At 34.4% G+C, this 25280-nt stretch overlaps 1 protein-coding gene across 5 annotated transcripts in view; it reads left to right on the top strand.

The window, feature by feature from the left end:
- SS18 (SS18 subunit of BAF chromatin remodeling complex) overlaps positions 1–25280 on the top strand; it is an 87473-nt gene that overhangs the window by 8184 nt on the left and 54009 nt on the right. For 4 of the 5 annotated variants that reach the window (XM_027068676.2, XM_015076147.3, XM_015076149.3 and 1 more), the window contains exon 3: positions 3421–3505. In XM_027068676.2, coding sequence (XP_026924477.1) covers positions 3421–3505 — 85 coding nt within the window. Of the gene's footprint in view, positions 1–3275; positions 3313–3420; positions 3506–25280 lie in introns of all 5 variants that reach the window. The other variant, XM_015076146.3, reaches the window with a different exon arrangement.

The raw sequence follows: 25280 nt of genomic DNA, 5'->3' as shown, positions 1-25280 counted from the left end.
TACATACACGCACACACAGTCATGGTACACTGAATAAAATTAGTAAATCACTTATGGAGCTCATATGCACAGGTCCTCTTCTCTTTAAATTCTGATAACATACGTGTGAGAATGTATTAAATGTATTATTATTATTATTGCTCTATGGTAGTGTTTGATTTGAGCATTTTCTATATCAACTTCTATATTTACTTAAATCAGCTCTTATTTTTTTGTATTTTGTCATGGGTGCAACTTTCGGAGGGTCCTGTAAGTGGTTTTCATGCAAAAATTTTGTAATAATCATTATGTAAAAGAGTTTAGTTTTAAATCTCCATTATGGAAGATAACTTTTATTCTATAAATTATATTTCTATTATAAATACTATCTTCATAGTTTCTTGGTGAAGGTTTTTTGTTAAAAATGAGATCTGACTTTCTCGGATTTTTTAATTACATAAATAAATTTAACAGTAGTTATTTTATGTTGTTCAAGATAATTGGTGGAGTGGTTCTTAGTGGAATCTTTGGGAAGTGTAACTGCCTCTCATGGAATAGGTTAACAATTACGGGTGTAATGGAATGTCTGTGAGTGTGTAGTAGGAAGTTACCATCATCCAGTGTAAAATGTTGAAATGTTTTTATCTGCCCTTATCAGCACTCAATTTTCTTTTGTTAATGTAGACTGTTCTAGAGATAATAAGCATGTACATTAAAGTAATACTAATTCAGTGATAAATGTAATAGTGTTTGAAGTTTAGGAAAATGTTTCTTTAGTATTTATAGAAGAATCTGCTTTTTATTATCCTTTCATTGGGGTCAGCTGAAGCCAAATTCTTCTGGAATATTTTTTTTTTTGCTTTTTGGGTGACATATACACAAACTTGTAAGAGAATATGTATATATACTACCTTTTCATTACTGTTCATCTTTGAGTCTTGAATGATCTTAGAAAAAGCTTATTAGATGAATGCTGTAAAAATAATGCAGTTTTACAAAAAAGAAAACCTACTGAATATTGGTAAGATACCTTATATTAAGTAAAAAGATTTAGGGCTATTGGGACAATTGGAGTAATTTGAATGGGTTCTGTGGATTAGATGATATTACTGTCCTAATTAATTAATTAATGTAAATTAATTATCAGTTAATTAATATCAACATTAATTTGTTGTACTGTGGTTGTATATGAGAATTTCCTTGTTTTGGGGAAGTTGACACTGAAGTGTTAGAAGTATTATGTTTGTAATTGATTCTCAGAAGGTTTTGAAAAAAGTATGTGTGTGCTTGCATGTGTGTGTATATTGGTGTGTGTTTAGATATGGAGGAAGACGTGAAATGCCAATGATTGGGGAGTATGGGAGAAAGATATTTGGGAGTTTTTTATACTATTGTTAAAACTGTAAGTTTAAAATGATTTCAAAATTGAACGTTAAAAAGATTTAGGTTGGGGAAATGGCTTAAAAATTAAGGTACTCCATAATAGATGCTCTATTTATAGATATTTAGAACCATAAGGGACTTTGGAGATCTACTTTAACTCTCTCATTATCTTACAAATGAGGCTTTAAGACCTTGGCAGATTGGATTTAACAGTATTTTAACATTGACTTGTTAAAGACTAATCAGCATGACTAACATTTTTCCTTAAAGGGTTAGTTAGAGGAAACCATAGTCCCTTAGTAAGGTTTGTTATTTTTATTTTTGCAGGGTGGTCAGCAAATCTCATATCTGAATATATTAAAGCCATATTAATACTCAGAGAAGAAAAGAAAAACTTCATGGAGTAGACTTTGAAATGGGTTATATGTTCTAATTAAAAATGGCAAGATTTGGGAACCCTGTATCTTAAATTCCATTCAAGAGCTCTACAGAATAATGAAATAGTTCCAGCTAGTGGTGCCTGTTAGTGCTGTTGTAAGAATTTTGACAACATAATTAACCATTGTGAATAGATCAGTACAATTTAATCATTTCTGGTCCTTATAACAAACATGCTTTCTGATTGAGCAACATAGGGTAATATGTGAGGAGAAGCGTTAACAGCCTAAATTATTTTTAAGCAAGAATAACAAAAACAAAAGGAAACAAAGGAACTTTGGGAAGTGTTGGGTATGTCTATTATCTTGATTTGTGATGATGGTAGTCACAGGTGTTTGTATATGTCCAAATTCATCAAATTGTACAGATTAAATATGTGTTTCTTTGTATTTTAGTTATACCTCAATAAATTAAAAAAAAAAATTAAGAACATAAACTTGTCAGGAAAATTTAAGGTAATTGAGAAATAAGGTTTTTTTTCTCTAATAAGAAAAAAGTAGTGAAACCAGTTCTAATGAAAAAAATAATGCAGCGAAAACTTTACTAGGATTCCTTATATAGCTAGAGAATGACTTCATCTGGGATCTGTATCAGAAGACTTTATTTAGCTGAATAAAGTTCTTTTATCTTATTTTTATTATTTTAACTTATATTTAATGTTTCTCAGTTTCTAAAACAGCCTGACAGTTTGGTATAGGATTTAAGTTTATATTTGGAGGGTTGACGAACACTAGTAACTGGATCATTACTAATTTGCAGAAGGTTAGCAAAACCAATTCATAAGATCACAATGAACATGTTTAACCACTTCATTGCAGTAGTGAGAATTTGCTGTATTTTTAAAAGTAAATTCTTAATGGTATTGGTGTCCTGTTATTTTGTTTCATATATATATATGTAATTATTTTGTCTCATACATACATATATGAATATGTATATATGTAATTGAAGACACCTGTTCATTGTCTTCTCTATATGCTGAGCCCCAATAGATGGGCAGTATAACTGTAGCAGGCATAAACTATTGGTCACTGCTGCAGGAGAAGAAAAAATTGTGTGGTTCCTACCTCTTTTTTGACATTTTTAGCAGAGCGTGTTGCCTGTACTTGGCTTTGAAGTTTTTGGCAACATGAAAATGGCAGAGGGAAGGGAATAAACATACCAGTTTTGTTGAATTCTTTCATTCTAGGTCTCTTTTTTAAAAGCACATGTACTATGTATAGAGCCAGTACATTTCTCAGTAATTCCATTTACTAAGCTGTACAACATTAATATTGTACGTTACTGACTTTTCTGAACCTCAGTTGCCTCACCTGTGAAATGGAGAAAATATGAAATTTTACCTTATAGTGTTAGTTTAAGGATTAGATAAAATATATAGGTATATAAGACAACTATAACAGTATCTAGCAAATGGTAAGATCTGTGTTTATTATTATCTTTGAATGTATTTATTATTTGGAATTATTTTGCAGAGGAACTAGGAAAAATTGAAGTGCTATTGATGTTCAGGTAACATAAATCTTTTATTAAACTCGAGAAATAATTAGAATGCTATTTGTATTTAAGCAGATAGGAAGAAAATTATTTTTAATATTGATATTTGTTTTGTTTTAATAGGTATCAGCAAATGTTGCATACGAACTTGGTCTACCTTGCTACAATAGCAGATTCTAATCAAAATATGCAGTCTCTTTTACCAGCAGTAAGTACCTTTAAAATAGTGTAATGTAGACCATCTTTATAGAGTTATGTATAGTATAACACATTTTTGTTTAGTGATTTTTAAGTATTGTTTAGTAAATCCTGCCCTCTGAGAACATGAGGGTATTCTTCTATTTGTTCTAAAAGCTTTATTGTTTTGCTTTCGTATTTAATTTGAATTAATTCACCTGGAATTGATTCCCTCCCTGAAAAAGTTATACCCATCCATCCATTCACCCACATACCCACTTGCCTACCAATTTATTTATTTATTTTAATTTGTAATTGCACAAATAATTTATGAATAAGTTTATGGTATTTCAAAGCAAATCCCAGGCATCCTATGCTTTCGCTGGTAAATACTTCAGTATGCATCTATGGCAGAGAAGAACCCTTGTTCCACCCAACAAGATTAATCAAAATTCCTTACTTCTTATTATAGCCGGCCTATCTTCAAGTTTCACTGATTATCTTAAAAACATCCAAATGTTTTTATCTTAATTTATTTAATTTTTTATTTTTTAAAATTTACATCCAAATTAGCATATAGTGCAACAATGATTTTAGGAGTAGATTCCTTAGTGCCCCTTACCCATTTAGCCCATCCGCCCTCCCACAACCCCTCCAGTAACCTTCTGTTTGTTTTCCGTATTTATGAATCTCTTCTGTTTTGTCCCCCTCCCTCTTTTTATTTTATGTTTGTTTCCCATCCTTTATGTTCATCTGTTCTGTCTCTTAAAGTCCTCATATAAGTGAAGTCATATGATTTTTGTCTGACTGACTAATTTCACTTAGCATAATACCCTCCAGTTCCATCCACGTAGTTGCAAATGGCAAGATTTCCTTCTTTTTGATTGCCGAGTAATACTCCATTGTATATATATACCACCTCTTCTTTATCCATTCATCCATCGATGGACATTTGGGCTCTTTCCATACTTTGGCTATTGTTGATAGTGCTGCTATAAACATGGGGGTGCATGTGTCCCTTCGAAACAGCACACCTGTATCCCGTGGATAAATGCCTAGTAGTGCAATTGCTGGGTCGTGGGGTAGTTCTATTTTTAGTTTTTTGAGGAACCACCATACTGTTTTCCAGAGTGGCTGCACCAGCTTGCATTCCCCAAAACATCCAAATGTTTTAGTGATTGTTTGCTGCAGAATCCAAACAAGGTCCACGTGTTGCATTGGTTTGATATGTGTCCTAAGTCTCTTTTAATCTGTATCAGTTTATCTTTTTTATTCTCCATTTATTTGTTGAGGAAACTGGGTCGCATATTTTGTAGCTTCTCACATTCTGGATTTGGCTGATTGTATCCTCATGGTCCTTTAACATGTTCTTCCATTTCATCTCTTATTTCCTACAAACTGAAAATTGGGTAGGGAGGCTTGATGAGGGTTAGGTTTAGTTTTGTGTTAGGAATATTTCATTGATGGTGCTGTGTATTGTCTATTGTATCACATCAGGAGGAACATTTTGGTTGTTCCATTTTTAGTAATGTTAAGATTGATCGATGAGTACAGCCTGATCAATCTATTATAAAGTTCTCCATCAACTATTCCCTTAATGGTTTTAGCTGTCATTGGTGCTTGTTGATCAGATCTGTTATTTTATTTTGGGATCACAAAATGATGAATTTCTAATTGTACAGTTCCTCTTACATTTGTTAGCTGTACTTCTTTTAGAAAGAAAAACTTCCTTTCATTAAGTATTTGATTATCCTGAAATAGTCCCTATATGAGAATCATGATAAAGGCTGGTTTCTATCCTCTTATCAATTTTTAGAATAACCAGTTGGCCCCTGACAATTGGTGAAAGTGACCAGTGATTTTTTTTTTTTATTATTGTCATCTAAACGTACAGGTTTTTATATTTTTAATGGGTTTAAGTCCATTGCAGTCATTCTTTATGACACTTCAAGTTATCTCATCTTTGGTCAGTGATCCCCTCTTCGTTTGGCTCTTGTGTCCTTCTGACATGATTCTGGTATTCTTGTATAGCTTCTTTTCTTTTAGGAATTGGGAGAGCTATCAGGCTGACTATTTCTGCCCCAGAGCTATTCTGCCTCAGCCATTTATTCAAGCAGTACTTTTTCAATGGGAACTGATATTTAGAGACCACAATTTAGATGTTTGGGACATTCATTATTACTGGGTTTTTGTTGTTTCTAGGTATTTTTGGTGGACAGAACTAGTAAACACGTTTTTTAGAAAAAGAAATAAAGTATTGAATTAGTGATATTTCCCTTCAGGAAAGGTTTTTTTAGTTAGCTTTGATTTTATGTATTATCTTTTCTGTCTTATTCTAAAAATCTTGGTACCTTAATGATATTATTATAGTTATTTGGTTTATGCTACTACACATATAAAGTAATTTCGGTATAACAATACCAAGGTTGCCACTAACAATAAGGTGCTCATCCTCAAGATATATTCCACTAGGAATATATAATCAATAAATTTCTTTTTGAATCAGAAGTAATTTATGTGATTATTATTATGGACTTGATTACCAGCTAGGTAGAATTTATTTTTGTGAATGGTATGAGGAATGGGTTTTATTTCATTTGTTTCCATTTGGATAGATCTCTGTCCCAGCATTATCTATTGGAAAAACAAAACAAAATAACCTTTCTCTATTTTGTTATGCCACCTATATCATATATCAGGTGTCCATATATGTGTGGGTCTTGGATCTCTATTCCATCCCATTGGTCTGTTTTTATAAAGTCCACTATCTTGTCACACTTGTCATAGTCTAATAAATCTTGATGTATGTTAGAAAACTTCTTACTCCTTGTGTTTTTCAAGAATACCTTGGCTGTTGGTCCTTTGCATTTCCATATATGCTTAAACATCAACATGTTCAACATAATCCTGTTGTGATTTTCACTGAGATTACCTTGACTCTAAATTAATTTGGGGAGAATTTATATCTTTACAATATTGAGGCTTTCAAATCATGATCGTTGCACGTATTTTTATTTATTTTGTCCTTTAAATATCTTTCAGTGGAGTTTTAAGATTTTCTCTGCAGAGGATTTGCATATCTCTCATTGGACTTACTGCTAGGCACTTCATATTTTTTGAAGCTATTTTAAGAGTCTTTGTTTTTTAAGTTTTCTAACTGCATTTGCTATTTACATGGAAATGCAATTGATGCTGAATTTCACAGTCTTGTTCAGTTCTTATTTCTAGCAGTTTTTCTGTAGATGCCTTCTGTTTTCTGTATTCACGAACATATTTGTGAATAATGAGTTTTGTTTCTTTCTTGCCAATCCTTACACCTTTTATTTCTTTCTCTTGCCTTACTTCTCTGGCTAGGACCTCCACTACATTCCTGAATAGAAGTGGTGATAGAGGACATCCTTATCTTGTTCCTGATCACAAAGGGAAAGCTTTCACTGTTTGACCATTAAGTATGATGTTTGCTGTAGTTTTTTTGTAGATGCCTATCATCAGATTAAGGAAGTTCCCTTCTGTTTCTGTTGTACTGAGTTATATGTTGAATGGATGTTAAATTTTATTAAATACTTTTATTGTACCTAATGAGATGGTCATAAATTTTTTCTTCTTTAATCTGTTAATGTGGTGAATTACATTGATTTACTTTTTAATGTGTAGTGAATCTTGCCTTCTTGTAATTAACCTGCTTTTCATGACCCACTTGGTAATAATGGTCTTTGGTTTGGTTTGGTTTGGTCCTGGTCTCTTAAAAAAAATTGCTGTATTCAGTTTGTTAAAATTTTGATCAAGATTTTTATGTCTTTGTTCTTGAGTGTAATTGATCTTTAATTTTCCTTTCTTATAATGCATTTGTCTGGGTTTTATTTTGAGGTTATGTTGGCTTTATAAAATGAGCTGGAGAATTTTCCTACTTTTTCTTATCTGGGATATTTTGCATGATAGAGCTACTGTTTCTTAAATGATTGGTGTAATTTAGAAAAACCATCTGGATCTGGAGTTTTCTTTGCGAGAAAGCTTTTGTTTACTAACTCAATTTCTTTGTTGGTTATAGGACAGTTGATAACTTCCATATTTTATGAGTTGCCTATTTTGGTAAATTGTGCTGTTTAGCATTTACTAAGTTTCAAATTTATTGGCATAAAGTTCATGAAATAATCTTATCTTTCCAATATCCTCAGGGTCTGTGGTGATATTTTCTTTTTTATTTTTAACATAATTTATTAATGCTTTCTCTTTTAAAATGTTTTTGATCACGCTTGCCAGTTGTTTTTACCTTTCTTTTTGTTTTTAAGTCTTTTCAAAGAATCACTTTTTTGTTCTCAACCCCATTATACTTAAAAATTATTGAGGACTCTGAAGAACTTTATATAGGTTATATATGTTGATATATTTGTAAATTTTCCTCAGTTTTTTAATTAAGACAAATTAAAAAATTTTTTATGTTTTATTTTATTTTTGAGAGAGAGAGAGAGACAGAATGTGAGCGGGGGAGGGGCAGAGAGAGAGAGGGAGACACAGAATCCGAAGCAGGCTCCAGGGTCTGAGCTGTCAGCACAGAGCTGGATGTGGGGCTCAGACTCATGACACACTAGATTATGAGCTGAGCCAAAGTCAGGTGCTTAATCGACTGAGCCACCCGCGCAGCCCAGGAAATTTTTTTTTTTAACATTTATTTATTTATTTTGAGAGAGAGAGAGCGCGCGCATGCGCATGTGTGAGAAAGAGCAAATAGAGTAGGGGCAGAAAGAGGGAGAGAGAGAGAGAATCCCAAGCAGGCTTTGTACTGATAGCTGGGAGCCCGATGTGGGGCTTGGTCTCATAAAGTATGAGATCATGACCTGAGCTGAAATCAAGAGTGGGACGCTTAACCTACTGAGCTACCCAAGTGCCCCAAGACAGAAACATTTTTAATTTTAGGAGTTCATTTAAATTGAATAACAATAAACCCACTGCATGTTAATACAAATAACATTCTTTAAAGGAAAAATAACTATATCTTTTAGAACAGATTTAGTGAGCTATGAATAGCATTGTTTAATAATGTTGCAAATTTCTTTTAAATGTTTGACTTAACAGAAAATAGCTGTATTCTCTTCACTACTTTTTCTTTAAGTTTTTTTTAAATGTTTATTTATTTTGAGAGAGAGAGAGAGAGAGAGAGAGATCATGTGCACTCTCTATGGAGAGGCAGAGAGGGAGAGAGAGTATTCCAAGCAGGCTCCACACCACCAGTGCAGAGCCCGATGCGGGGCTCGAACTCACAAAGCTGTGAGATTATGACCTGAGCTGAGATCAAGAGTCTGATGCTTAACTGAGTGAGCCACCCAGACACCCCTCTTACCTATTTCTGAATTCCATCTAGTGTAATATGTTTTGGTTGAAATAAAATAAAATTTAATCTCTCACTCAGATAAAGAATCAGAAAAGGGAAGACTGTTTTAATAGCCTTTTCAGATTGTTGTACAATAATCTTCTTTGATAGTATGGATCTCAACAAGTGTTTTTTCTAAAGGTTGTTTGCAGTATGGAATCTGAAACCGTATCAATAGAATTTTCTTATTCTGGTACATTAAAGTTATGGGTCTGCCCTGCATTTTGCATTTTGGATGTATCTTCTAATCATGCATAATTTTGTAATATGCTTTGGTCATTTGGAAAATGTAAGTGCATTGAGTTATGTACAACTTCTAAATATTGACATATTATATGATACCAAAACCCACATTTGGTATCTCCACCAGTCTCATCAAAAGTAAGCATTGGGAAGCTGTCAAACTGAAGACAGTAGATACAAGTTTGCCAAATTCCCATTTCTTTTTTTGTTTTAATTTTTTTTTTAATGTTTATTTATTTTTGGAGGGCCTGGGTGGCTCAGTCGGTTGAGCGTCCATCTTCAGCTCAGGTCATGATCTCATAGTTCGTGAGTTCAAGTCCCTTGTCGGGCTCTGTGCTGATGGCTCAGAGCCTGGAGCCTGCTTCAGATTCTGTGTCTCCCTCTCTCTCTGCCCCTCCCCCACTTGTGCTCTGTCTCTGAAAAATAAATAAATGTAAAAAAAATAAATAAAATGTTTATTTTTGAGAGAGAGAGAGAGCATGAGCAGGGGAGGGACAGAGAGAGGGAGACAGAATCCGAAGTAGGCTCCAGGCTCTGAGCCGTCAGCACAAAGCCTGACACGGGTCTCGAATCCACGAGCTGTGAGATCATGACCTGAGCTGAAGTCAGATGCCTAACTGACTGAGCCACTCAGGCGCCCCACCAAGTTCTCATTTCTTGCTTGAAAAGTCGAGTTTATCATTGGCAGCAAATGCTGTCAGTTGCTTTCCAGGCTCACTGTTGATTTTTGAGCAAATGTCTGCCAGATACCAAGCCTGGATAAGTATAGTTTAAACGTCCAGCAGTTTTTCTTTCAAGTAAAAATGGTACTCCATGAAAATGCCTGTATCAGCAAGCAACTCAGTGACAGGGTGCTTTTATCTTACTTTGATTTGCAGCAGATATATTTAGATATATTTATTATTTTTTCATTTTGTCACAGAATATTTAACTGACATGGAGAATTTAATAAATGAGTACTTTTTACTTCTTCATCAAGGACACTCTTAAGTGAAAATGACTTTTTCTTTTTTATTTTAACTGTTAGTCTGTGGTAATCAATAATACAGTGATTTACTGTAGAGTTTGGTGCCTTGATTCATTCTAAGGCTCTTGCAGTTACGTCCACTTTTTTACTTTTGCACCATTGTTGTAAATATCAGCATAGCATAAAAATATTGTTATGGAAATCGTTTTGACCTTTTAGACTCTAAAAGAGTCTGGAGAACCACATTTTGTGAACTGTTGCTCTTTTGTATATTTTTGATTATGATTAATTTCTGATCTTTATTTCCTTTTACTTTTGCTGTATTTTGCTTTTCTTATTTCTGAGTTTTGAGGTGAATGCCTACTTTATCAGTTTTCATTTTTTAATGCTAATAATATGCATTTAAGGGCATACATTTCTCTCTAATAGTGTGAATATGTAGTATATTCATATTTATTCGGTTTCAAATATCTTCTAATTTCCAGTGTTATTTCTTCTTTAAACATGGGTTGACAAATACATTTTTTTAGTTTTGAGACATAATGGCATTTTATCATTTTCTTTTTATTAATGATTTCTGGCTTTGTTGCATTGTGGTTATGTAACATTTTGTATGATTTAGTTCTCTGGAATTCTTTGAGATTTGTTTTATGGTGCAGTGTATGGTCAGTTTTTGTAAGTGTTCCATGTGTAGTTAAAAAGGATGTGTGGTCCCTTGTCCCTGAATGCAGAGGCCTGTATATGTTTACTGGGTCAAATGTGGTGCTCTTGTTTGAATCTTCTATAGCCTTAGTGATTTTTTTTTTTTAACTTTTCTGATACTTCGTTTATTCTGTCAGTTATTGAGAGATGTATGCTTAAAATGTATAATTGTGGATTGTTCTTTTTTCTTTGTAACTCTTCCAAGTTTTTGTTTAACACAACATTTTGAGGCATTGGTAGCAAGTGCATATATATTAAAATGTTACAGCTGTGTGGTTCTTTGTAACATATCATTATGAAATAATTTCCTTCTTTATGTCTAATAATGCATCTTGCCTTAATGTCTGCTTATCTGAGATTCATGTAGCTCAGTTGGTTTTCTTTAGTGTTTGCATAGTATATTCACCTTTCCATTCCCTTGTGTTAGAGATAATGTGTTTTATGAACGGCATGTAGATTTTAAAAAATGGTTCATTCTAGCAATCTTTTAATTTGGAACATTAAATCCACCCGTTTATATTGAATGGGATCACTCACGTTTCTGAGTTCAAAGCTATCATCATTCAGTGTACTTTCTGTTTGTCTCCTTTGTTGTATATTCCTTTTTTTCTTTTCTTTTGTCTTCTAATTACTTTTTTTTATTCCTTTTTTTCTCTTCTAAGTTGGAAATCATACATATATATACTTAATATTCCTTCGGTGGTTACTATACAGCTTGTAGTGTGCATCCCAGATCACGGACCCTTGGATGTTTTATTTCTGTTCATTCCTCATGACTCATTCATTGTTGTCATGCACTTTAAATCTCTACATGATTACTCACAAGTGATTCTTACTACTGTTTTTATTTTTAGTTAGTATTCAGAGTTATCATCATTGTTACCATTTCTGATACTTTTTATTTCTCCCTTCATTTACAACCTTTTTTCTCTGATCATTCTCTTTTTCCTCCCTAAAGCACATATTTTAGTATTTTCATTTGGACTGGTTTGCTGGCGACAAATACCTTCAGGTTTGTTGTTGTTTGAAAATGCCTTTATTTCAATTTCCCCATCATTTTTAAGCAGTGTTTTTGCCAGGACAGATTATTGTTTTCTGGCTTGTATGTATTGGAAATTTAGTTGTTAGTGTTACTATTTTGAAGGGAATCTATTTTCTCTCTGTTGAAGATTTTTTGCTTCATCTGGAGTTTTCTGAAGTTTTACTGTCCTATCTGTAGGTGTGGATTTCTTTTATTTATCCTGCTTGCTGTGTGTTGAGATTTCTGAAATCTGTGAATTGCTATCTTTTATCATTTTTAGGAAATTATCAGTTGGCTTTGTAGATTGCGAACGTGCCTGTGGCAAATGAACCCCTCCTAAGTTTGGGCCCACTTCTCTGGATTTCCTTTCTTCTTCTGAACTTGGCCTGATCATTTTTTACTACCTTGTCTGCTCTTCTATATCTTCAAACATATTATTTTTTTTTTAAATTTTTTTTAAACGTTTATTTATTTTTGAGACAGAGAGAGACAGAGCATGAACGGGGAAGGGGCAGAGAGAGAGGGAGACACAGAATCGGCAGCAGGCTCCAGGCTCTGGGCCATCAGCCCAGAGCCCGACGCGGGGCTCGAACTCACAGACCGCGAGATCGTGACCTGAGCTGAAGTCGGACGCTTAACTGACTGAGCCACCCAGGCGCCCCTCAAACATATTTTTAAAGTATCTTTCCAGTTTTTTTTCATTGTTCTCAGTGGAGTTGTTTGAATGTCCTAGTTTTTCATTACCTTAGATCAGTCCTTTAAGTATTAGAATTGTATTCTGTTTTGCTGTCCATAGAATAACTAATAGAATATTAGTTACTTTTATGGCTACTCAAATATAACTGTTTGGAGAGAGAACAGACACTTGCAGAATGACTACTATGCATTGAGTCCTTCAGAACTTTTATTTCATCTTCAGAAGGCTTTTGGATATTAGTCCCATTCTACAGGTGAGGAAACAGTCTCAGATAGGTTAATTAACATGCCAAGGGACTCATAGTTGGTAAACGGTAGCATGGGATTTGAACACAGGCCTTACTGAAAGCAATTTGTGCATTATGGTACCATATCTTGTTGCTACTAGGATGGAATGGAAATAAAATCTTGCATTTGCTCTTGTTGGTGTATCAGTGTAGGATTCGTCCAGGTCTTCACAGAGCTTGAATCTGAATTTTATAACCTGCGATGTCTTGATTATTTTCTTGTGTTATTATGGAAGTGAATGCAGTGATCATTTTCATGGTTTTTTTTTTTTTTTTTGGTCTAGCATTATTCTTATAATTAGGTATTAATTTTTAAAAAATGTTATGTGACTGGGTCTGCTTATAGTTTATGGACTAAATGATTGGTTAAAGTGGCAGGTTAAGAATTTAGCTTATCATCATCATGGTGACCTGTAATTAAGTAATTCTTAACCTTGTTTCCCTGTTCTGGCACATCTGAAGATAGGACAGATTCTCAATATGTTCTCATCACTGACAACAATCATGGCAGGGATTCAAGTGTCAGGGTATTGAGGGTGGAAGGGGGGACATTTCCCTTTAGATAGTCTTACTAGAATCTTGTGGGTGGTTGGGAAGTGGTAGTTTGCAAAATGTCCTCTGCTGTTTCTGTATCCCTTCTACTTCCCTTCTACCCACCAATTGCAATTCTTTTTGCAACTTACGATCCTGTGCAAACTGTGGATTTTGTGAGTTTGTCTTGATTTGAAATATTGTCTCCATAAAATGTGGAAATGTCTTAAAGTCTTAAACATTACAGCCTCTTGGATATGTCCCATATACTCTCTAGCTACTATAAAAATAAAACATAAAAATGTTTGGTCAGATCATGTGTCTTGAGATTCAGTCACTCATCTTTTGCCCTTCTTGAGGAAACTCTTTGATTCTTGAGATGCCAATGTGGTAAAAGTGAGCTTATCATAGAAATGCATTATGGTACAACAAAATCTCTTAGAATTTACTGTTCTGTTGTCACCTGTTAAGTTATAAACTCTTAAGTGAATTTTTGCATTTGTTTTTTTATAGAATTTTCATTTTTCCTTATAGATTAAATAGTACAATAAAAATCATTACCATTGTGTTCAGGGACAATATTATGTTATTTGACACCATCTGGTTAGGAACCATCACAAAGGAAAGAGACACGTTTCATTCCTAACCATCTACCATTATTTCACTCCTTTAATATGGAGTCACCATTTTATATCCTCTTTTACTAACACGTGGAAATACTACCATTTGTAGGGGCGCCTGGGTGGCTCAGTCAGTTAAGTGTCTGACTTCAGCTCAGGTCATGATCTCGCAGTTTGTGAGTTCGAGCCCCGTGTTGGGCTCTGTGCTGACAGCTTAGAGCCTGCAGTCTGCTTCTGATTCTGTGTCTCTCTATCTCTCTGCTCCTCCCCTGTTCACGCTCTGTCTCTCTCTCTCAAACATAAATAAACATTAAAAAAAAAATTAAAAAATACTTAAAAAAATAAAAAAAAGAAATGCTATCATTTGTATATTTTGAAATAAAATTTTTGCCTCCTAATATTGGTCAAAGTTTAATTTAAAATACATGGTCAAATTTTCATAAAAAATTCAAGTATTTTTAAGGTCAAATTGCTTGAGAAGTTGAGTTAACAAAGGAGGAGGAGTTTTTGAAAAAAATAGAAATAAATATATTCTCATAGTAGGAGGTATTAATAAGAGAGACTTGAGGTAGTAAAGAAGAGTGGGGCTAGAGAGAGGGAAAAAATCAGCTAAAAGGTAAGTAATTGGATTGGAGGTGAAATAGGAAGTAAGGTAAATTTGGGAAAACCAGAATAATGGAAAAATAATGAATACAACCAGTCTGACAAAAGGGAGAATACTAGTCTGAGAAATTCTGACTCAGAAAAAAAGCTGTATGTTTTGGGGTAAAAAAGTTTTCCAGAATGGAGTTTTTCACTTTACTTCATTAACTAGTTGTTGGAATTGGAAATGTGCTTATAATTATATATAGGTTCAACTTTCAGGTTTTTTATGTCCCCCCAAAAGAAGAATTATGTATTTATAGTACTAGTCATGTATCTAGGACTAGTCTCCATCTAGCAAACTTCTCCTGTTTGAAAGAAAGTCAGGAATTCAAAAACCAGAAATAAATGTAAAAAGATTTACAAGGAGAAATATAAATTATAAAGCCAGTGCACTATGACTTAGGCATTTTACTTTTTGTTGGGCCCTATGTATTCTTTTCTTTAAAATTTTTTTTACATTTATTTGTTTTTGATAGAGACAGAGCACAAGTGGGGGAGGGGCAGAGAGAAAAGGAGACACAGAATCTGAAACAGGTTCCAGGCTCCGAGCTGTCAGCACAGAGCCCGACACGGGGCTCGAACTCACAAACCACAAGATGATGACATGAGTGAAGTCAGACGCTTAACCACCTGAGCCACCCAGGCACCCCTGTATTCTTTTCTTATGACAAAAGCATTATAAGTTTGTAACAGAAGCTATTTATTCTTAACCTTATACATATTTTAATAAGTTTGGCTCTTTAATTTTAAGCCCATAGCTGGGAAGCAGCAAGTCAGAAATGGGAGAATAGGTTCTGTAGGCAGACATACATACAAGCAATGTAACCAGACAGCAGACGTGGCGTGGAAAGAGACTGAATATTTATAAAAAGCTGACATAACTGAGTATATACACTACTCTGGCTTCGTTAGTATATGTGGGGCCCTATTTACCTTGGTAAACCTTGGAGGCATCATTTGAATATTAGTTCTCATGTTGGTTTTTACTTTCTGAAATAGCATAAATCATTGACATAATTATTTTCATCATGTGGACCAGGAACATTTTGTCAGTAGAAAATATGACTGTGCTATGTGTAAGTCTTTGCTTTCCTTCTCAAATGTACTTCGAAGAAATTGCATTTTTAACTATTAGCCTAATGTTAGTTATTGTTCACTTATTTTTGTCGTCTGCCGGTTTTAGTACATATGAAGTGGTGGGCACCATCAGTTTTAGGAAAGACTTATGAGAGAAAACTTTAAATCAAGGGAAGTTTTTGTTAATTTTTATTGGGGAAAAACTTGGGGGAGACAAGAATCTTTTTATTGTAGTTCATTTTAAGGCATACAGTTTGGAAATATTTCTCAGTATTGAAAATTTTAGAGATGGAAAGAACCTGGACAGTCATAGTCTCGTGTTTCTCTGCCTCGGCTGCATATTTTAAAAGCTTCTTAGGTGATTCTACTGTGCATATAAGAATTGAAGACCTTATATTTCCATGCTTTTTAAATGAAGTATCCGGTGACATTCTGGGGATACACAAAATTTAGGAAAACATTCCTATTCCTGTACTGGCAACTTCATTTGATGTTGTAGACCACAAACCATTTTTGCGATACGAGGAAGATAATCCTTATTCTATAATGTTGTTATGAGGATTAAATAAAACAATTCATGGTGTGCAGCATGGAGGGAGCTACACAGGAAATAGTGATGATGAAGATGAAGGTAGTACACAGCTAGAAAGTATAAATTGGAAGAAAAGTCAGATTCAGGAGTATTTGAAGTAAGACTGGCAGGATTCAATCACTCAATACATATGAAGGGTAAGGGAGAGAGTGGAGACTCGACCTGCCTTGACATTCACTGAGATTGAGTATATCAGCATGTCTGTTAATTTTAAAAGAAGATTGAAGGCTGTTAGGAATTACTTATCTTGCTTTTCACTGAATTCATTATGAGTATTAAGTTTTTAAAAATTCCTAATTTAACTAGATGTACTTCTTGAATTTTAAGCTTTTTAAAGATAACTTTTGTTTGTCAGGTATTCTGTACAAAGAATAAAAGTCTGGACTATTAATAAAAATTGATTTAGGGTAAGTACAGTCGTCTTACATTTCGTATTTCCTAAGTTGCCTTTTTTTTTGGTGAGGCACACTCAATGTTCTCAGCAGCCCTCAGGCAGCACTTGCTGAACCTTTCATTCCACATGCTTCAGGAAAAGTGGTCACACAGAGTCTTCAGATGCGGTGACTGTGCTGGCAGAGCATTTATGTGCTATGGTAATTCATTGGCTGAAATTCGGTATTCCAGAATTCATTGCTTACAGGTTTGACCCACCCGAAGTGAAGGAACACGTGGTCAGAGCTGTGGAACATCTTACATGTGAGCAGAGTGTACATCATGTGTAAATTTTACCTTAACTTTTAGCATAGGTGATACTTTGATGTGGTTAGAACATCAAAAACTACAAAAAGTCATACAAAATTCTACTCTCATCTTTATCTTACACCTTTTTATGCAAAGAAAAGCCGATATAAACACATGCTTTTCCTTTTTTCTATGCATGTAGAACCTTGCCATAGCACACTGTTTTATTTTTTTAGTTACATTTTTTAAAAATGAAAGTGTTTACAGGGCACCTGGGTGGCTCAGTCGGTTAAGTGTCCAACTCTTGGTTTCGGCTCTGGTTTGTGAGTTCCTGGGATTGTTTCTCTGCCTCTCTCTCTGCCCCTCCTCTCTCTGTCTCTCAAAATAAATAAACTTAAAAAAAATAGTGAAAGTGTTTAAATTCTTACTTAGAAGTATGGAAAGAACTTTCTTAAATATTGACATCATTTGAAGGATTTTTAAGTTTTGACTGTTTGATAAACATCATAATGTGTGTTTAGTCATTATGATACTGTCTTTTTTCTCTTTTGAAACTTTTGTTGTTTGACTTTGTGATAGTTTTTTTTTTTTTTTATTTTACCTTTCTAGCTATTCAGCTTCTTTAACATTCCCATCAAATGTTGACATTCTGTTCTTGAACATCTCTTTACCATATATACTCTTTTGGGGAGATTTCATCCATACTCCTGGTTTCTTACATTCCTGACTTTAGGTTCCATGTATACATCAATGACTTCCAAATATGTATCTTCTTGCCTGAGTGGGAAACATGAATACATCTTCCAGTAGACCTATCCATTTGGATATTCCACAGGTCTCCCAACACAGTGTGGGCAAGACTCCATTTCCCTCAGCTCACCCTCTGTTGTTTCCTGCTGCTAAAAGAAAAAAAGCCCACAAGCTTGACTTTTTATACTTCCTATCTCAAGTGAGTAGCATAAACACTGAGTTCTTTTACTCAGAAATGTTGTGGTCATCTGTGATTTACTCACCTGCTACAGCTAGTTTCCAAGTCTTCCTCTTGTGCATAGTATGGTGCTGCACAATAAGAAGCGTCTAATTAAAACATTTTAGTTTTAAAAACAGAAGCACGACCACAAGTGAAATGTCTTTTTAATTCTGTATTTGTATGAGATTTAGTATAAAGACATCAATTATATGTCTGATTTTGAGGTGGGGAAGACTTCATTGAGAATAAAAACAAAGGAGGAAACTATAAAGAAGATACTTAATTTCATCCTTTTAAAAATATTTAAAATCTTTTATGTGCCAGAAAGTTCTGTAAATGAAATTAAAGACAACTCTCAACCGATGGTAATACTACAGTGTAATATATGTTATTTTAGAAGTACTGGACATTAAAAAAAAAAAAAAAAAGAAGTACTGGACATTTAAAGTACATTTTCCATAGTAGAAGTGATAGGTTTTGCTGTTGAGTGTTAGGAAACGTTTCACAAAGGAGGTGACCCTGTATTTTGTGGAGAACCGAATTATGGAAGCACGTTCTCTGGATTAGTATAGGGAGTATTTTGCCAATATTATTGCCTATCCTGTCATTTCAGAATCTTAGCAAAAATCATGTTAACTCTTTGCTGGATAGTATATATGAAATTCAAGCACTGTCTAGTTGAGTCTAGATATGTATAGCAATTGGCTATATCTTGCTGTGAGGAATATAAATATTTGTGTGTATGTGTGCATAAATACATTTTTTTTGGCAGAACTGTATTGTTAAATCAGTAAAAGTGGTTTCCATATGTACTAAGTAAGGAACTTAAAGATTGTCTCTTCATCATAATTGAAAACAATGTATCTAGCTCACTTCTCTAAGGAGAAACATTTCTTTGCCATATAATTAAGAAAGAAAAGAACCTAAATGTTGGAAATTAAGTAATTCACTCTTATTTACATGGAATAAGTACAGAAAAGTATTTGTACAGGGCTCTTAATTTAAGCATTGTTTATACTGGCAAAATAAAAACAAACTAGGGAGCTAGTCTCAGTATTGGGAGTAGGTAAAAATATAGCTTATGGGGTGCCTGCATGACTCAGTTGTTAAGCATCTGACTTCAGCTCGGGTCATGATCTCATAGTTCGTGAGTTCAAGTCCCACATCAGGTGAGCTCATGCCCTGCTTCGGGGGAGTACGAATCCTGCTTTGGGTGAGCCCTGCTTCCCTCTCTCTCTTTCTCTGCCCCTCCTGGGATTTTCTGTCTCTCTTTTGCTCTCTCTGCCCCTCGGTCACTTGTGCTGTCTCTCTCTTTCAAAAAAAAAAAGTAAATGTGTGTGTGTGTGTATATATATATGTATATGTGTATATATATATACACACATAAAATATAAAATAAAATAAAAATTAAAATAAAATGTAAAGTAAGTTTGTGTGTGTGTATATGTATATGTGTATATATACGTATGTGTGTATATGTGTATATGTATATGTATGTGTGTGTATATATATATGTGTATATATATATGTGTATATATATATGGCTTATATAGTTGAATTCGTCCCTCTTGAAGGAGATTGAATTGTATGTTGATCAAGAATAATTCCTAAAGAAGAATGAAAGAAATCAGAGAATAGTGTAATTCTACTTGTAAAAACTGAAAATACATATATATGAATTTTTAATAAGTTTCTGGAAGTATGCATATCAATTTTTAGCAATGTTTCTTATTTGCATGGTTTCTTAGTGATTACACATTAGTTTTGTAATTTATCCAGATTGGTATAAATGTAAAAATAATAAATTCAAGATTAAACAAATACATACACTCTTGTTTCTTAACGGATGGTATTATTACAACCTTAGGAAAGGCTTAGAGTCCTATACTCCCATGTTTTGGGAGTGGATTAGTTGTTTTTTGAAGTATATTGTAGAGAATTCTGGTCTGGGAAGAAGGAAATTATTCTCTAAGATTCTGGACTGTTTAGTAATTAACCTCATTAAAGTTAGATGGGCTTAGTTTTCCATAGTGGAGATAGTCTAATGTTCTATTTGTTATGGTGGAGGTGTTTGCTGTTTCATAAAATAAAGGTTGAATTTCTGGGGAACCTGTTACTAACTGGGGAGTATATTGTTAGTGAGTGAGTCATTCTGGGGTTTAACTCCTTTAGGAAGTTTGGAGAATCATCATGCTATGAAAATCAGTGGAAGGCATTATTAGTTATGAAAGTTCAATTGGTCAGATTTTATAGTGGGACTAAATTCTGTATTAGCTCTCTTACTTGAAGGACAAGATACTGTGACAACATGATAAGATTATTAAATTGAAGAAATCATTTAATAAGTTCAAAAGCCTGCATCATTTCAAGGCTACCCATGATGGCATGCTGACATTTCTTATGGGAATGAATGAGAAATCAGGGAGATCTTTGTGAACTGTTTCAGTTATGTTTAGAGCTCATTTTTGGTGAGACTTACATAGGACTAGGAAGTAAGGCAAATATAATACTGATGAGGGTTTTGGATCCATTCTTGGTTGACCAGTCCAACACTTTCATTTGTATATGTATTGGTCATCAATCAGCTTTTGGCAGTATTTTATACATATGTTTCCTGTTTTGCTTAATAATTATTTTTAGATCTCCTATTTGTGTCATTTTACTGTCTCCTTGTGGGGAACCATACTAATGACAGTTATACAAATGATAGTTACACAGATGAAGGATTATTAAACTAAAAATTATATTTTACAGTGATATGTTTATATTTTAAAGACACATAGAACATAATTTATAGTCAGAATTGTTTTTAATTTTATAGTAGATCATTTAAGTTTGAGAGTTCATTTATTTACTAAATATTAAGTGGCTACTATGTGTCAGGCAATAGGTATTTTTTGAAACATCAGTTAACAAAATAGACAAATACTCCCATTTTCTTGAGTTTTACATTCTAGCAAGCAAGGCAGGCATAATAAATGATTAAATCATATAGCTTATTAGAAGATAATAAGAACTATGGAAAAGGAAAACATAGGGCAGGGAGAGATGCGTTAGGAATGCTGGAGGTGGAGGATGGAATTTGCAGTATGAGGCAGAGTGGTCAGGAGGACCTCATTGAGAAAGTGACATTTGAGCAAAGACTTGATGAAGAATGTTTTAGGCAGAGAAAACAAACAGTGGAAAGGTCCTGAAGTGAAACTCGGCCTGGCTTGTTCAGGGAACAACATGAAGCTTATGGCTATGACAGGAAAAAGTAAGGAAGTTGTATGGACAAATCCTGTCTTGTAAACTGTTGTAAGGACTTTAGTTTTTTTTCCTTGAAATTGGAAGCTCTTGGAGGATTTTGAGCAGAAGAGTGAACAGCCATGTTTTAATAAGTTCATTCTGTTTCCTTTGTGGAAAATTTATGATAGAGGAGCATGGATCAAAACATGGCATCCAGTTAGGAGGCTGTTGCAGTAATCAACATGAGAGATGTGATGGTGGCTCGTACCAGGGTGGTAACAGAAGGGGAGGTGGTAGAAATGGAAAAATTGTAGGTATATTTTAGAGGTAGAGTCTAAAAGATATCTAAAAATCGAATGTGGGGGGCAAAGGATGAGAATAAGAGAGGTGTAAGGGATGACTCCATGGTTTTCAGCAGAGCAACTGGAATGAGGGAATTGTAATCAACTGAGACTCCTGGGTAAAGGGATTTGGGTGAACGGTTGTAGTGGAGATACCAGGGATTCGGTGTTGTAGATTTCAGGTTTGAAATATCTGATAGACTTCCAAATGGAGATGAGGAATGTAGAGAATTAGGCAGTGTTGACAATAAAAATCATTATGAAAGTTACCACAAAAATATTGGTCCCTAATCAAATTTGAAATGTTGCTTGTATTTCAAAGTAACTTTTTCATTTAGTAAATATTCTTGAGTACCTTTGTTTGATACTAGATGATTGGGGCCTACAGCAATACGCAAGTATAATCATGGACCCAATCCCTACAGAACTTAACATATGATGCAAAAATCAGACGTTAAGTAATTGCACAGACATTTTATTTTTTTAATTTATTTTGTAAGTGTTTTTATTTATTTTTTGAAAGAGAGTGCAAGCAGGGAAAGGGCAGAGAGAGTGAGAGAGGATCTGAATCAGGTTCAGCACTGACAGCAGAGAGCCTGATGCAGGGCTCAAACTCACTAACTGTGATCATGACCTGAGCCAAAGTCTTGACGCTTAACTGACTGAGACAATACAGGTGCCCCCACAAACATTTTAAATGACAGTTGTAGTGAATGCTATGAAGGAAGGGCACCTAGGACTATGGGAGCAGATAATGAAGCCTGACTATTCTGATAGTCAGGGAAGGCTTTCTTGAAAAAGTGACATTTGAGGTGTAATTCACATAAAATAAGATTGACTCATTTTAATTGTATAGATGAATTTTTACAAATCTGTGTAATTATCACTACAGTTAAGATATAGAACAGGTGTGTCTGGGTGGCTCAGTTGGTTAAGCGTCAAACTTTGGCTCAGGTCATGATCTTGTAGTTCATGAGTTAGAGCCCTACATCTGGCTCTACACTGACAGTGCAGAACCTGCTTGGGATTCTCCCTCTCTCTCTCTCTCCCCCTGCCCCTCTCCCACTTGTGATCCCTTTTTCTCTCAAAATAAATAAAAAGGCTTTTTTTTTTTTTTTTAAAGATATATTGGGGCACGTGGGTGGCTCAGTCGGTTAAGCGTTCAGCTTCAGCTCAGGTCATGATCTCATGGCTCATGAGTTCGAGCCCTACATCGGGTTCTGTGCTGACAGCTCAGAGCCTGGAGCCTGCTTCAGATTCCGTGTCTCCCTCTCTCTCTGCCCCTCCCCTGCTCACATTCTGTTTCTCTCTCTCAAAAATAAATAAACATAAACAAAAAAATTTTTTTTAATATATAGAACAGTGTTGTCATCGCAAAAAAGTTTCCTGATGCCCCTTTCTGTCCATTTTTTATTGGGTTGACTTTTTTTATTATTATTATTGATTTATAGGAGTTCTTTATATGTTCTGGATATAAATCTTCTGTTGGCTATGTAATATTTTTTCCCTTTTTTAAAGTGTTTATTTTATTTTTACTTTTATTTGAAATTTTTTAACATTATTCATTTTCGAGAGACACAGAGAGACAGAGCATGAGTGGGGGAGGGGCAAAGAGAGAGGGAGACACGGAATCTGAAGCAGGCTCCAGGCTCTGAGCTGTCAGCACAGAGCCCGATGCAGGGCTTGAACCTGTGGGCCGTGAAATCATGACCTGAGCTGCAGTCAGATGCTTAACCAACAGAGCCACCCAGCTGCCTCTTAAGGTTTTAATTCCAGTTAGTTAACATACAGTGTAGTAGTAGTTTCAGGTATACAATACAGTGATTCCATGATTCCATACAACACCCGGTGCTCACTACGAGTGCAGTCCTTAATCCTCATCACCTATTTAACCCATCCTCTCACTCACCTCTCTCTGATAACCATCACTTCTCTGTAGTTAAGAGTCTGTTTCTTGGTTTGTTTTCTTTTTCCCCCTGTGCTCATTTGTTTTTGTTTCTTAAATTCCACATATGAGTGAAATCATATGGTATTTGTCTTTATCTGACTGACTTACCTTGCTTAGCATTATGGTCTCCAGCTCTACCTATGTCTTTGCAGCTGGCAAGATTTCATTTTTTTTTTTTTTTTACGGCTGAATAATATTTCATTATATGTATACACGGCATCTTCTTTATCCATGCATCAGTTGATGGACACTTGTGCTGCTTCTGTATCTTGGCTATGGTAAATAATGCTGCTGTAAACATCAGGGTGCATGTATCCCTTTGAATTCGTGTTTTTGTTTTTGTTTTTTTTAATATATGAAATTTATTGTCAAATTGGTTTCCATACAACACCTAGTGCTCATCCCAAAAGATGCCCTCTTCAGTACCCATCACCTACCCTCACCTCCCTCCCACCCCCCATCAACCCTCAGTTTGTTTTCAGTTTTTAAGAGTCTCTTAAGCTTTGGCTCTCTTCCACTCTAACCTCTTTTTTTTTTTTTTTTTCCTTCCCCTCCCCATGGGTTTCTGTTTGTTTTTGTATTCTTAGGGTAAATACCCAGTAGTATTGCTAGGTCTAGGGTAGTTCTATTTTTAACCTTTTGAGCAACCTCCATATTGTTTTCCAAAGTGGCTGCACCAGTTTGCATTCCCACCAACAGTGCAGGAGGGTTCATTTTCCTCCACATCCTTGCCAACACCTCATTGTTGTTGATTTTAGCCATTCTGACAGGTGTGAGGTGGTACTGCATTGTAGTTTTGATTTGTATTTTCCTCATGATGAGTGATGTTGAGCACCTTTTCGTGTGTGTTGGCCATCTGTGTATCTTGTTTGGAGAAATGTTTGTTCATGTCTTCTACTCATTTTTTAATTGGATTATTTGCTTTTTGGGTGTTGAGGTTTGTAAGTTGTTTATGTATTTTGGATACTAAACCTTTATCGGATATGTCATTTGCAAATGTTTTCTCATTCCATAGGTTGCCTTTTTTCTAAATTCTGTTAATTGTTTTCTTCACTTTGCTATCTTCTCTCATTTTGAAAATTGTCTTTTTATTCTCTTTATGGTGTGTTTATATGAAGAGGGTTTCTAACTGAAATGAAATCCAATTTATCAATCTTTGTTTTCTTTCTGTATCTTGAGAAATAGTTTGTTGTATCAAGGTCATGAAGATATGCTTCTGTTTTCTTCGAAACGTTTTTTTCTTAATCCATGATCCATTGCAAATTAAATTTGTGTATGATCTGAGTCTAGGAGTCAAGGTTCATTTTTGTTCATATAATATTCAACTGATACAGTACCATTGATTGAAAATAGCATTTTTTACCCATTGAATATAAGTTGTTTTATTATAAGTACGGTGACTGTATGTGTGGATCTATTTCTCACTACTGTTGGTGTGTTTATTTATCCTTATGCTAACAACATATCTCAAATTAGTATAGCAGTTTGTGGTGGTCTTTTTCAAGAGCATCCTGGCTATTCTAATTTCTGTGCATTTCCATATAAATTCTAGAATAAGCTTGTGAATTTTCTTCAAAAAGCCTCCTGGGATTGTGATTGAGATTGCATGGAATTTCTAGGTCAGCATTGGGGAAACTGGTATCTTCACTATATTGAGCCTTCTAGTCAATAAAAATGGTATATCCCTCCTTTTAGTAAGCGTTTAATTTCTTTCAGCAGTGTTGCATTGTAGAGCTATTGCACATCTTTCTAGATTCATTCCTAGTTATTGAATTTTTCGATGTTATTATGTATGCTGTTATTATTAAAAGTTCATTTTCTAGTTTGTTGGAAATACATAGAAAATACAGTTGATTTTCATATATTGATCTTGTGTACAATTATTCTAA

The sequence above is a fragment of the Acinonyx jubatus genome, chromosome D3, assembly GCF_027475565.1.
Source record: "Acinonyx jubatus isolate Ajub_Pintada_27869175 chromosome D3, VMU_Ajub_asm_v1.0, whole genome shotgun sequence".
Lineage (NCBI taxonomy): Eukaryota > Metazoa > Chordata > Mammalia > Carnivora > Felidae > Acinonyx > Acinonyx jubatus.
Note: the sequence above shows the minus strand (reverse complement) of the source record. Positions and strands in the feature narration are given on the sequence as shown.